Source organism: Poecilia formosa, unplaced genomic scaffold (genome assembly GCF_000485575.1).
Source record: "Poecilia formosa unplaced genomic scaffold, Poecilia_formosa-5.1.2 Scaffold99, whole genome shotgun sequence".
In the NCBI taxonomy this organism is placed as follows: Eukaryota; Metazoa; Chordata; class Actinopteri; order Cyprinodontiformes; family Poeciliidae; genus Poecilia; species Poecilia formosa.
In genome coordinates, this window is record NW_006800038.1 from 761,527 (window position 1) to 773,668 (window position 12,142).

General features: G+C 36.9%; 1 protein-coding gene across 1 annotated transcript in view; it reads right to left on the reverse strand.

Annotated features, from left to right (window-relative positions):
- Positions 1 to 12,142, reverse strand: part of LOC103142688 (neuron navigator 2-like) — a 74,089-nt gene that overhangs the window by 44,564 nt on the left and 17,383 nt on the right. Inside the window, exon 2 of the mRNA XM_016674672.1 lies at positions 1,575 to 1,692. Coding sequence (XP_016530158.1) covers positions 1,575 to 1,692 — 118 coding nt within the window. The remainder of the gene's footprint in view (positions 1 to 1,574; positions 1,693 to 12,142) is intronic.

The window sequence follows — 12,142 nt, forward strand, 5'->3', positions numbered from 1 at the left end:
TCTTAGGACAATTAAATAAGACTAATACAGAAGATGATTATTGCCACTAAAAGAAATAAAGAATTCTGATTTTTGATCACATAAGATTCTGAATTTTTTTTCTCAAAATTCTGAGAAAAAAGTATTTTTCTTTTCTTCAGTGGCCCTAATCGTCCCCCTTAGACCAAATTACCTGACAAGTAACTTTTTAGCTAGAAATAGGATCTTATGTGAAGTAAGTAGTTCCTTAATATTGATGTAAAAAATACTAGCTCCACTACCAGATTATTTTACTTATAATAAGAGTCTTCTTCAAGTAAAAAGTGAAATATTCTGTTAATTAAACTAGAACTTTTTCATCAATAATTATTTACTTAAACCAAGCTTCTATATCTTGCTGAAATGTTAGCTTTGCTTTAATTCAAGTCCACCAACACATTTGCGTTAGAAACTAGACCAAAATTACTTGGTAAGATTTAGTGTTTTGCAGTGTAGAGCTGCACAGAGACAGATCCACCTGAAATAAAAGTGATTCAACAGCTACATTATGGGAATAGAGGCTGTCTTCAGATAAAGGGGAAGTTTAAAATCTGGGTCAGAGGTCATGGGGGAAGAGCCGGGAGACGAAACAGTCACTGACACGCTGAGTCAGCGTTCGGTCAGCTGGTGTCGGCCCGTTTCAGCCTCCAGTCTGTCAGCGGACGCAGTGACAGCACAAGGGCGGCCAGACGAAATGACAAGACCGATGATGATGACGACTCTGACGGGGGCAAAGGTCAAGAAGACACAGAAACAAACAAATTTCACAGCCTACTTCAGGCGGTTACTATGGTAACGTATATGGATAACCGACTCTGGAGACATCCTGCATCACTGGAGGCTGAATTATTAACTCAACTGGGAAACAGTTTATAGACTGAGCAAATTACAGAAAGATCTGTCAGGTTTTTACATCTGACAAGCACTGCAAAAAAACAAAATATTACCAAGTGACTTTTGGCTAGTTTCATTAACTTAAAACTAACTTACAAGTAACTTTTCAGAAAGATATAGGAGCTTGTTTTAAATCAATAACACTTTAATCCTGATAAAAGTGCTAGTTCCACTGGCACATTATTTCACTTAAAACAAGACATTTTTTCCTTAAGTGAAATAATCTGCCAGTGGAACTAGCACCTTAATCAAGATTAAAGAATTACTAACTAAAACAGCTTTTATATCTTTGAGATTTCTGTGCTGAGGTTGAGCTTTTTCTTGCAACTTTTGGAGCTCAGAAAAGTTTTCCTTATAATAGTAAACAAAATTACTTTTCAAGGACTTGCATTTCCAAATTTATTTTTTTAATTGTTCAAAAAAAAAAAAAAAAGTTTTTTCTAACCGATTTTTGTGTTTTTCAGCAATTTCCTCTTATTTTCTATTTATATACAATGACTTTAAGAAACCGTCATGGTGAAGTGAAAAAAAATAAAAGTTATTTTGTTCAAAACCATCCACTTCTTCTAAAACCAGTGACGTTCTCCACATTTTCCTCCCGTCGCCACTTGAACGGTGTTGGTTTTAATTAGCCAACTTTGTAATTAAATTAGTTAACTTACCGACGACCTGTATGATCTCGGCCAGCAGCACTCCATCCGTGACGTCCGTCTGCAGGTCCTTGATGAGCCGCTTGTGTCCTGACTTGGCAAGGTAGTGGTTGGCCCAGTCCGTGTAGATCTGCATCCAGAAACACACAAAACGCCCGTCACTTTCTGGACCCACCAAAACAAAATTCGGTCCCAAAAATCCAGAGGTCAGTGTTTCAAAACTCTGCAAAGACACTTGAACACCAACAAAAGGCATAAACGGTTGTTGCAAATTCACGGCTACAGAAATAACAGCATGGTTAAACGGGACCGGAGCGGCCCCTGGTTCTTTTGTTGCAGCTCCGATCCGGAGTGTATCCGCGTGGTATTCAAATTGGGGCCATTGTGCTCAGCCGGGGCATTCATCTCTGAGCACACGGCGGCTGTTTTCTATGGGCCGTGCTGACATCACCCTCTGGGGACAGAAAAGACCCTTCACTGCCTGGAGGGGGGAGCAGAGCAAGCATCTGAATAATCTGAATGGCTTCCTTCATAATTAGTTACCAAACTCACGCCTGTCCTCCCTTAAACTCACAACGGGACGATCGAGTTTCTATTTCTGAGTGAATAAAAAGAGGGCAGGAAGGTTGAGAAGCGATCCAAGTCGTCATAAAGGAGTTATATTTGAGAAATGGACAATTCATGGATCTGTAGTCGCTTCAGATCCTCTCTGCAGGGATTCAAAATGTGTGGCAGCTCATCTCCCTCTGTTTGACATCTTATTTTTATCATTCACCATTTGCTGATATCTGCTGGGAGAAATGTCAGTTATGGGAATAAAAAAGAGTTGATTTTTACTGGAAAATGTCTCATGAAGGAAACAGTTTTACTACAAGCACAGGCCTTTAGTTAAGTTTATTTTTGTAAAATTAACCAGACTTTAGTCTGAGAAAATTAAAGTTAGAATTCTGAAATAAAGTCAGAATTCTGAGGGGGGAATCAAAATTCAGAGAAAATAGTCAGAACTTTAAAAAACAAAGTTAGAATTTTGAGATCAAAGTCAGAATTTTGAAAAGGAGAGTCAATCTCTCAAAACTCTTTAAAAAAAGAGTCAATTCTGACTCTCGTTAGAGTTAGAATTGACTCTAAAAAAGTCAATTCTTTTAGAGTTGACTAAAATAATTGACTTTGAATCCATCCTGGAATTCAAAGGCAGAATTCCAGGATGAAAGTCAGAATTCTGAGGAAAAAAGTTTTTTTTTTGTTTTTTTTTATGGTGGCTCTTATCCTTTTATGAATGGATCTGATCAGTAAAATACATAATCTAAGTTTTAGAGCTTAATACGAATAGGATACAGTTTGGGAACATAATGCTTTAACGCACAAACATAAAATGCCTCTATGAAAAACTTGCAGCACATTTTTCCCAAAGATCAAAATCTGTCAAAAACAGATTATGTTTTTGACAGCAAGTCGGAAGTGCAATTGGTAAAAGACATGAAAACACATAAACAGAAAGTACTTGATAAAGTTTTGTTTTTGAAAAAACAAACCTTAAGGTGCCAAAAGACAAAGTTATAACCGTTGTAAAGAAACCTAAACACTGACAAATTGTAAGCACGGCGGTGGTGTCTGGTTACGTTTGAGAGAATCTCAAAAGAGGGAAGTCATGACTGCAAATTACAGGGCAGCAAACCAGCAACATAAAAAACAGAAGCTGCTCCCCTGAACAAGACACAATATTTGTTTTTTTTCTCCTAAAACGTGCAAACTTTCTCCACTCAAAAGAAAAAGAGCCGGATTTATTTATTTTTTCTGGTTGTGAAACTGAAGAACATCTGTTAATCTGGACAAGACGCCTAGTGTTGTGGTTAAAAAAAGCGAAGCAGCATTTAGGGTTTGACATGATGGCGACCTCTGGTTCTTTGTGTTTGCACTGTAAACACACTCGGGGCTTTTTCTGCTGAAACACTAAAAAATAGGATGAATCACTGCTCGTCATGTCGGTTTACAGCAGGTGTTCAAACTTCAAAGACTAGCGCTCAAACGCCAACTCATGCTAGCATGCAAACGGTTTATTAGAGAGACAACATCAAATTAAATACAAGAAGCTTCAGAGAAACCTTTAAATTATACCTACACTGCAAAATCACAAAACCTTACCAAGTATTTTTGATCTAGCTTTAGTGCAAATATCTCAGAATACTTTAAAACAAAACTAACTTACCCTTTTTTAACAAGAAAGAGGAGCTTGTTTTGAGTAAATAAGTCCTTAAAATTTATGAAAAAGTAATCGTTCACTGAGATTATTTCATTTATAACAAGAAATATTTCCATTTTATAAGTGAAATGGAAAAGGTACGTTTTTTATCAACATTAAGGAATTATTGACTTTTAAACTCTTGTATATCTTACTGAAGTATAACTTAGTACAACTAAGATATTTGCTCTAGGAACAAGAAGAAAAATACTCCAATTTTGTGTTTTTGCAGTGTAGTTTTAAATTAACAACAAGACGTTAGAGTAATTATTAATCTTTACACTGCAAAAACAAAGAATCTTACTAAGTATCTTATTTCCAGTTTGTATTGAAAATGTCTCAGTTTAGTCTAAATCTTACAAGTTACATTCTGGCAAATTTTAAAACTTATAACATTGGAAAATTATTTGAACAAAAAATCTAACAGTCGAACTACGTTTTTATGAATATTAAGGAATTATATGTCTTGCTGAAATGTTGCTTCTCAGTTAGTTTTGCCTTGTTTTAATTCTACTAAAAGATTTGCATAAGAAACTAGACTAAAAATACTTGGTAAGATGTTGATTTTGCAGTGTAGATGCTAAAACTGTTAGAGATTTGATAAACTTATATTTAGTTGTTATAAGAGGTATATTTTTTACTCTATATTGTGTATTTTACATAAAGAGATCTTAGTAGTCCAGCTGTTGAATCGTCTCGTTGTTTTTCTCTTTATTTTTCACTTAAAGTCGGAATGGATCCGTTTTCTCAGGTTATTTGAGCCACGTTTTCTGGTTTCAGTGCGTTGAATGACAGCTACCCGTTTCACCTCGGTCTTTCATTGCAGCCCAAACCCTCAATTTGCTTCCCCGAAACTGCTTCAAAGAAAGCCTGCACGCTCGCACAAAAGCTCCTGAAGATCGCACTTCCTTTATTTTGAGAGAGCAAATTGAAAGGATGAAGTTTAATCCGTTTTTTTATAGCTCCTTGTTTCACTAGAGACTGTCTTTATTCTCACTGAAGGTTTGTGTTTAAACTGCAAAAACACAAAATCTTACCACATATTTTAATCTAGTTTCTAGTGTAAATATCAGAAATAAGACAAATCTAATTTACAAATAGCTTTTCTTGTAAGTTTAAAATCAATAATTTCTTGAAATTGATGAAAAAGTACTAGTTCAACTGGCAGATTTTATTCCAAGACATTTTATAAGTTATAAGTTTAAAAAGCTCATTTATCTTGCTAAAAACTTACTATTAAGTCAGTTTACTTGAAATTAGACAAACTAAGAAACTAGACAAAAAAAATATACTTGGTAAGATTTTGCATTTTTGCAGTGTGGCTTTTGTTACTGCACTGCAAAAACACAAAATCTTACCAAGTATATTTCCAGAGCAAATATCTTAGTGCACTTGAAATATGACAAAACTAACTTATAAGTAACTTTTCAAGAAGGTATAAGTTTTATTTAAGTTGATAATCCCTTAGTATTCATTTTACAAAAGGTACGTGGCAGATTTTGTTTTCACATTTTTCCAAAAGTCTTTTGAGAAAAAAATCTGAATTCTTTTCTCTTTTTTTGGCACCAATCATCTTCCGTAGCCATCTGTAACACTATTCTAATGTATTTAAAGCCTGGTCTATTATTGAACATTGAAATACAACTATTTTCTGCTTCTGTTTTTTCATATGTCAACACAGCAGAAACATGTTTAATCTGGAAGGGCAGCTGAACAGGCATGCTGTTTCCATATGGAAAATCCCACCATTCCCAGAGACTCCCAGTAATCCCAAATCTCCCTCTTCAAGGGAGTGTGGGTCTTTTTTCGGAGCTGATAATTGGTGTAGGGGTCAGGGGTATTCCCGTCATCAGAGAGAAGCAAAGTGACACCAGATCCTTCCTTCATCCTTATGAAAACTCTTCTTTGTGCTGCCAGCCCATCAACATCCTGTTCTGCTGACGATACATCAGCATTACTAACAGCCGTTCAGCTGCAACCTTTTCTCATCAAATACAAAGCAAAACATTGTTGACAGTTGGCTTCCTTTACGACACGGGTGTCCAACGTGGGGCCAGGGGGCCATTTGCAGCCCTTGGAATAGCTTTGTGTGGCCCCCTGGACCCTTTTTAGGAATGCATATAAATGGTAATTAGCTTGCACTTTTTAAAAAACCTAAAATTTCACCAGTTCTACCTGCCATTAGTTCCTTTTTTCCCTGTCTGAGGTGAATGATCATTATTTTCTGAAATGCTACTTTGCTTACAGAGACTTTATAACCCACTTTTTTTTATTTTGGATGCTTAAAATGTTTTATGTTCTTTAGAAATTGAAGTTTTTTTATCTTTAAGTGGCTATACTTGCATTAATATGTCATAATTGTTATTATTATTATATTAGTTGAAAATGGTCTCAAAATGACAATATTATCGTTTACCGCGATAATTTCTGGGACAATGTATCATCCAGAAAAATTTGCTACACATATATTTACCTAAAAAAGAAGCAATAAATAGTTCTTATCGTCACTTTTGTTGTTACAACAACAGTGCCATAAAATATTGTGATAAAACTTAAAGACCATATCGCCCACCCCTGATGAAAACGTCTTGTTTAGTGCACAGGCCTGTTCTACATGACAGCTGTGTGCAGCTTCTCATTTAAAACCATCAGCTCTTCAAAGCTGTGATGAGTCACTCCCCCAGACAGCTGCATCGTCTTTTCACACAAACACCACAAAATGTGCCGCAGATCCAACACGCCTGCCGCCTCGCCTCGCTGAGTCACCAGCCTGACAACAACAGGCGGCGATGGACGCATGCCATCCCCGCAGTGCACACTCTGCTTGGTCAGGCCGGGCCTCACGCCGCCACACTGCCCTTCAGCTGACAGAGTCATCCTGGATCAGAAAGCAAAGGTTTCCCAGATGGTCCAGATATACGGATTTAGGCGCTTGGAATTTTTATTATGATATTTTGTGGTACTATTATAAAAAGAAATGCTCATTGCTTCTTTTGTAGCGATTTTGAAGATAAATTGTCCTAGAATTTATGGCAAGAAACAATAATATTGCTATTTTAAGACCATTTTCAACTAATATGGAGCCTATGCATGGGTTGATTCCTTTACATGCTGTCCTTTAACAACTGAATAAATTATACCTGCAGATTTTTGCTTTTTTGGAATTTTTGTATCAAAGCATTGCTTTTATAAACATAATGTCTTTACTTCAGTTATTGTAAAAGTTTTTTGGAAAACGTCTTGTAAAAGGTAGCATCTGAAAGTCGTTTTTGTTCTTTTGTGTTTGTTAGTTTTAGCTTACGTTGCATCATATTCATTTTTGGAAAGTTATTTGCGTCGCCAACTGAACCCTTAAGATAATAACTCTAATAGACTTGAGTTACCAGCATAATAGCTGAACTTTGATGGACAGACTTGCGTTGTTGTGGTTTGATTTAATGGTAAAATGGGAAACATTTAGTCACTCCTTTGTGGTTTACATGCTTGAACTTCAATGGGCAGAGTAAATGGTCCTTTAAATGCCTTTCAGTAATGAACCGGGATAAAAATACATAAACTTTAATAAGGTATAAATACCCAAGGTGGGGTGCAAAAATCTCTTGCATCGTCTGTGTTTACACAGGATTAGTTTCAAAAAGGTGGCATAAAAAATCCTCTAAGAAGGTGAAGTTAAGTTCATGTTAAAATTAGTGTTTCTTTGGATTATTTTCCCACTATCAGCGCTAATCTAGAAAAACTGAGGGATTTGACAGCTGTTCAGTGTGACAAAGAACCAGCCATGTGGCGCGTGGTTGAAATTAAAGCACTGAATTTTCTTTATGAAATAGTTTTTCCCTGATTGGTGTCACAGTTCTAGTTTGCCTCCTGCTACAGTTGAAAAAGTGTTTTATAGGTTTGGTAACTAAGTGGGCGGGGTTCTGGAGAACAGGACGCCGCGCGCAAAGGTTCAATAGATGGATTCAGCAAGTTACAGCCGACTTGATGGTCGATAGGTGGATCATTGACCATCTATCTATGGTCAATGATCCATAGATTCACTGAGTCGGTGGCCAGCTATTCAGCAAGTTGAAGCTAGTTATCTATATCGATGGATCCAGCAAATTGAAACTACCATGTTAGCTATCTATACATAGATTATGCTAGCTATGTATAGCTAGCATAATCTATGCTAGCTATACATGCTAGCTAAGTTAGTTAGCCAGATAGATTCAGCAAATTGAAATTAGCTTGACAGATTCAGTGAATAATTGGTTTGTCCCAGCACAGCACGCAACAGTAACATAAATTTAAATAATAAGTAATTACAATTTAGTTCAGTTCAGTTCTTATGGAAGAAATAATATAACCTGACTTCTGTGATGCCTTTTGCCAACATTTGTTACCAAAGCACCAAAGCATTAGCAATGTGGCTATTTAGCATGCTACACTACAAAAACACAAAATCTTACCAAGCATTTTTCAAGTACAAAAGACAAAACTAATTTACAAATAACTTTACAGCAAAGATACAGGAGCTTGTTGAAAGTAAATAATTCCTTAATACTGATTAAATTAATCTTACTGGTAGAATATTTCACTCCTAACATGGAGAATGTCGTGTTATAAGTGAAATAATTTACCTTTTTCAGTTCTTTTTTTTATCAGTATTAAGGAATTAATTTAAAACAGGTTTCTGTACCTTGCTGAAAAGTTTTTTGGTGTTTTATTGAATGTATTGGACCAAAAACACTTGGTAGGATTTTGTGTGTCAGATTTGCAAAGTACCTTCTGCTGTGTGAAGCTGCTATAATAAATCCAAACAGCTTCTGCAGATCTGGTTCTACTCTTGACAAGTCTATTTCAAGCTGACCTTTCCTCCTATATGCATTTAAGTCTGTTCAAATCATTGCTCCCAGCAGTGATTATGGTCCTTATTAACACCTTTTCCTACAGGCTGTCTGATTATTCTACAAGCAAATCAGAAATGATTTGATGTTTGCCGTATTTTCCATGTTTCTTCCTGATTTCTTACCACTTTGTAGTTTTCACAGGAAAAGCGGCTGTTGCTCCTGGGCGGCACCTTGAGGCCGCAATAGAGCGCCATGCGAGGTCGTCACCGAGATGAAGATTACTGACAGACCCAAACAAACAGCTAGACATTCCTGAGAAGATGAGAGCAGTCTGAGCGAACAGAAGCGGTTTAGTGGCCACTTGCCCCTGACTGCCTTATCTCCGTCGCAGCGTCTTTACGGGCTGCTGCCGGTTGGAACATGACATGATTTACCTCTTTACAGGAAGGCTTCTCTTTATCTGCCCCCCGCCCCTTTTCAGACGGCTCGGCGAAGCCTCAGACATCCTGACACTGTTACGGCCCCCTGCCCACCCGCCGCCGCTGCCGCCTCTCTGAGTGTCATTCAGTCTGAGTCAAGTAGCCGACCTAGACTTGGTTCCTCTCCAGGTACAGACACAAAGCATGCAGAAATGGCGACGTTTATGTTGGGGCATAGTTTTTATATTATTATTATTATTCGGTTTAAATGATGCCTTTCCACAGAAGAGGATTAGAGACACTTAAAAAAATATACTGATTTAACTTAATTAAAAGTCAGAATTGTAACATTAAAGTCAACGATACAAGGCTACCTAATTTGCTAACTACAGATTAATTCAGAAAGTTGAAGGTAGCTAGCTAGCTATCGATAGATAGATTCAGGGAGTTGAAGCTAGCTCTCTAGAGATAAAGTCAGCAAATTCAAACTACCCTGCTAGCTACATAGATTTAGCAAGTTGAAGCTAGCTAGCTAGCTAGCTATATGTCGATTCAGTGAGTTGAAGCTAGCTAGAATGATTCATTTGTAAGCACACAAGAATACAAATTTAAAAAAATAATAAGCTTGAGTTCAGTTTTGACAGAAGAAAAAAAAAAATATATATATATATATATATATATATATCTCTCCAAAGTTTTCCTGCTTTGATGCCTTTTGGCAACATTTGTTTTATTCTTTTGTCTTCCGAAGATGAAGGATGAACATTTCACAACCTGAAGGCTCTTTAGGAATATCACAGAGCATATTTGGTTATTGACCCCTCCATCTGCTCACTTTCATCAATAAGGAGTCAGCATGTCTCCATGCTGCCGTGAGCTCAGGGTGACATGTGGCGACACATCCCCTCTGACCCAAGCTGGGCCGTCCAGCAGATGGCTGCTGGGAGAATGATGGATGGACTGATGGAGTCACTAACACAATAATCTAAAAAAGACATACAGTGAGTGGCTGCGGCTCTTCGTAAACAGAGGTAGATATGAACAGATGTCTCCTGACGCGCCAGAGGACCACAATCTGCTGCCATTTCATTCATATTTTTGGATTTGAACCGCCAAATTTCCCCCTTTTTCTATGTATATTTACCAAAAATCTGCAATTTTATTTAAATACATGCAAACGTTCACATTGACATCGGGTTTGAATAAATGGATCACCATTAGAGCCGTGCAGCAATGCATTAAGAAGGAACAAGAACCCAACATGAAAGAGCAGAAAACTGATTTAAAAACCACTTCATCCAGGGCCGGCCCAGAGATTTACAGGGCGTTGAGCAGAATTTGATTTGTGGGCCTTTTCCTGTTCAGCTTATCGCCACCTCCCCCTCGTTTAGGGAGCATTCATGTCAGCAACTGTTCAGTTCGATTTGATCAAAATTTTGTTTGTTGTCTAGAAAATCCAGTTTGTGGAGGTGTGAATACGTAAACTAACTCTGGTCCGCTTAAAAACCTCTGCCTCGGTTCGGTTGAAGTGAACTCTGGCGCAGTTTGAATGCATATGTGAACAAAAAGCACTCCAAAGCCAGGAAGTGGACTACAAAGCAAGGCATTCTGGGTAAATACTACCAAAACAAACGTGAGAGTCTAGCACTAGCAGGAGAAATTTGACAAAAAATCTGTGCAAGTACTGAGTAACTGATCAAATTATCAATAATTTAATATTTACAAATCATCAGACAGACCAAAATGTAAACTTAAGTGGAAATGTTAGGCATTTTAAGGACAAAAATGTCAATAATTCATAAAAGTAACAACAAATATCAAAATAAATTTTTTACAAATCAGTTTCTTTCAATAAAAAAAATTATGAAACTGTAACAAAAACTGCAGGTGTGTTTCTGAGTCTTTATCTTAGTCATAATAAAATGACTCGAGTAAAAATAAAAAAGTACAACTTAGTAGAAATACTCCTAAAAGTTCATTCTTTCCAGAAAGTTACTTAAATAAATGTAATTGAGTAAACATAGTTACCACCCAACTCTGTTGAAGATCCATCGAGATAGCCAAGCATAAGAAGTGTGAATGAATGGGATTTTAAATATAGCCACTGACTAAATACAGGATCCAAACAATCTTTTGTCATATGGATTATTAGAGTTTTATCATCAGTTTAGAGCCGATCGAGCAGCAGCACCAACCGAAGTCGGTAACCCTCCCTGCCTGCCAACCGGCGCAGGCCTCTAAAGTGGCTTCAGCCCGCAGGGAGCCGATCCAGGCCAGCTCTAAATAAGCCCTCATGTCCCTGCTTGTACTTCGTTTGGCGCATAAAACATGTGGTTTAGAGAAGCCTTGTGAGGCACAAGGCAGACCAAACAACTTGGCCTTAACGCGGCTGGTGGAGCATGGGAAACAAAGTCAGATGCTAGTAAGCCAGAGCGATGGGAGGGAGTATGAGCTCCTGACATCTGATGGGAATATTCATATCCCTGCAACAACACACAATCTGACCAAGAATTTCTGCTCTGGTCTTCAGTGCAAATACCTTAGTGCACTTGAAATAAGACTAAACTAACTCACAAGTAGCTTTTAAGGCTTTTATATTGGAGTTTTAAGGCAATAATTTCCTAATATTGATGAAAAATCTTCTCATTCCACTGGCAGATAAATTCACTTATAACAAGACATTTTTCCAAACTTATAAGTGAAGAGAAACTGGAACTTTTTCATCAACATTAAAGAATTATTTACTTAAAACAAGCTCCTATATTTTTCTGAAAAGTTACTTGTAAGTTTATTTTGTCTTATTTAAAGTGTACCAAGATATTTGCACTAGAAAATAGACAAAATTACTTGGTAAGATTTTGTGTTTTTGCAGTGCAATCTTATTTCTAACAATATTTTTAACAATTAGCCAGGATAAACTTCTCCTTTTGTTAGCCCATTTAGAGACTTTTACAGTTAAATCAGCTCATTGGTATCTAAAATACAAGAAAAACTTGTTTAAAAATTATTTTTCTAATCATTAAGTACTCAGATTTATCATTTGATTAATCTGGGCTGTTGTTGTTTGTTTATATATAAAAGTTGGACAGAAAT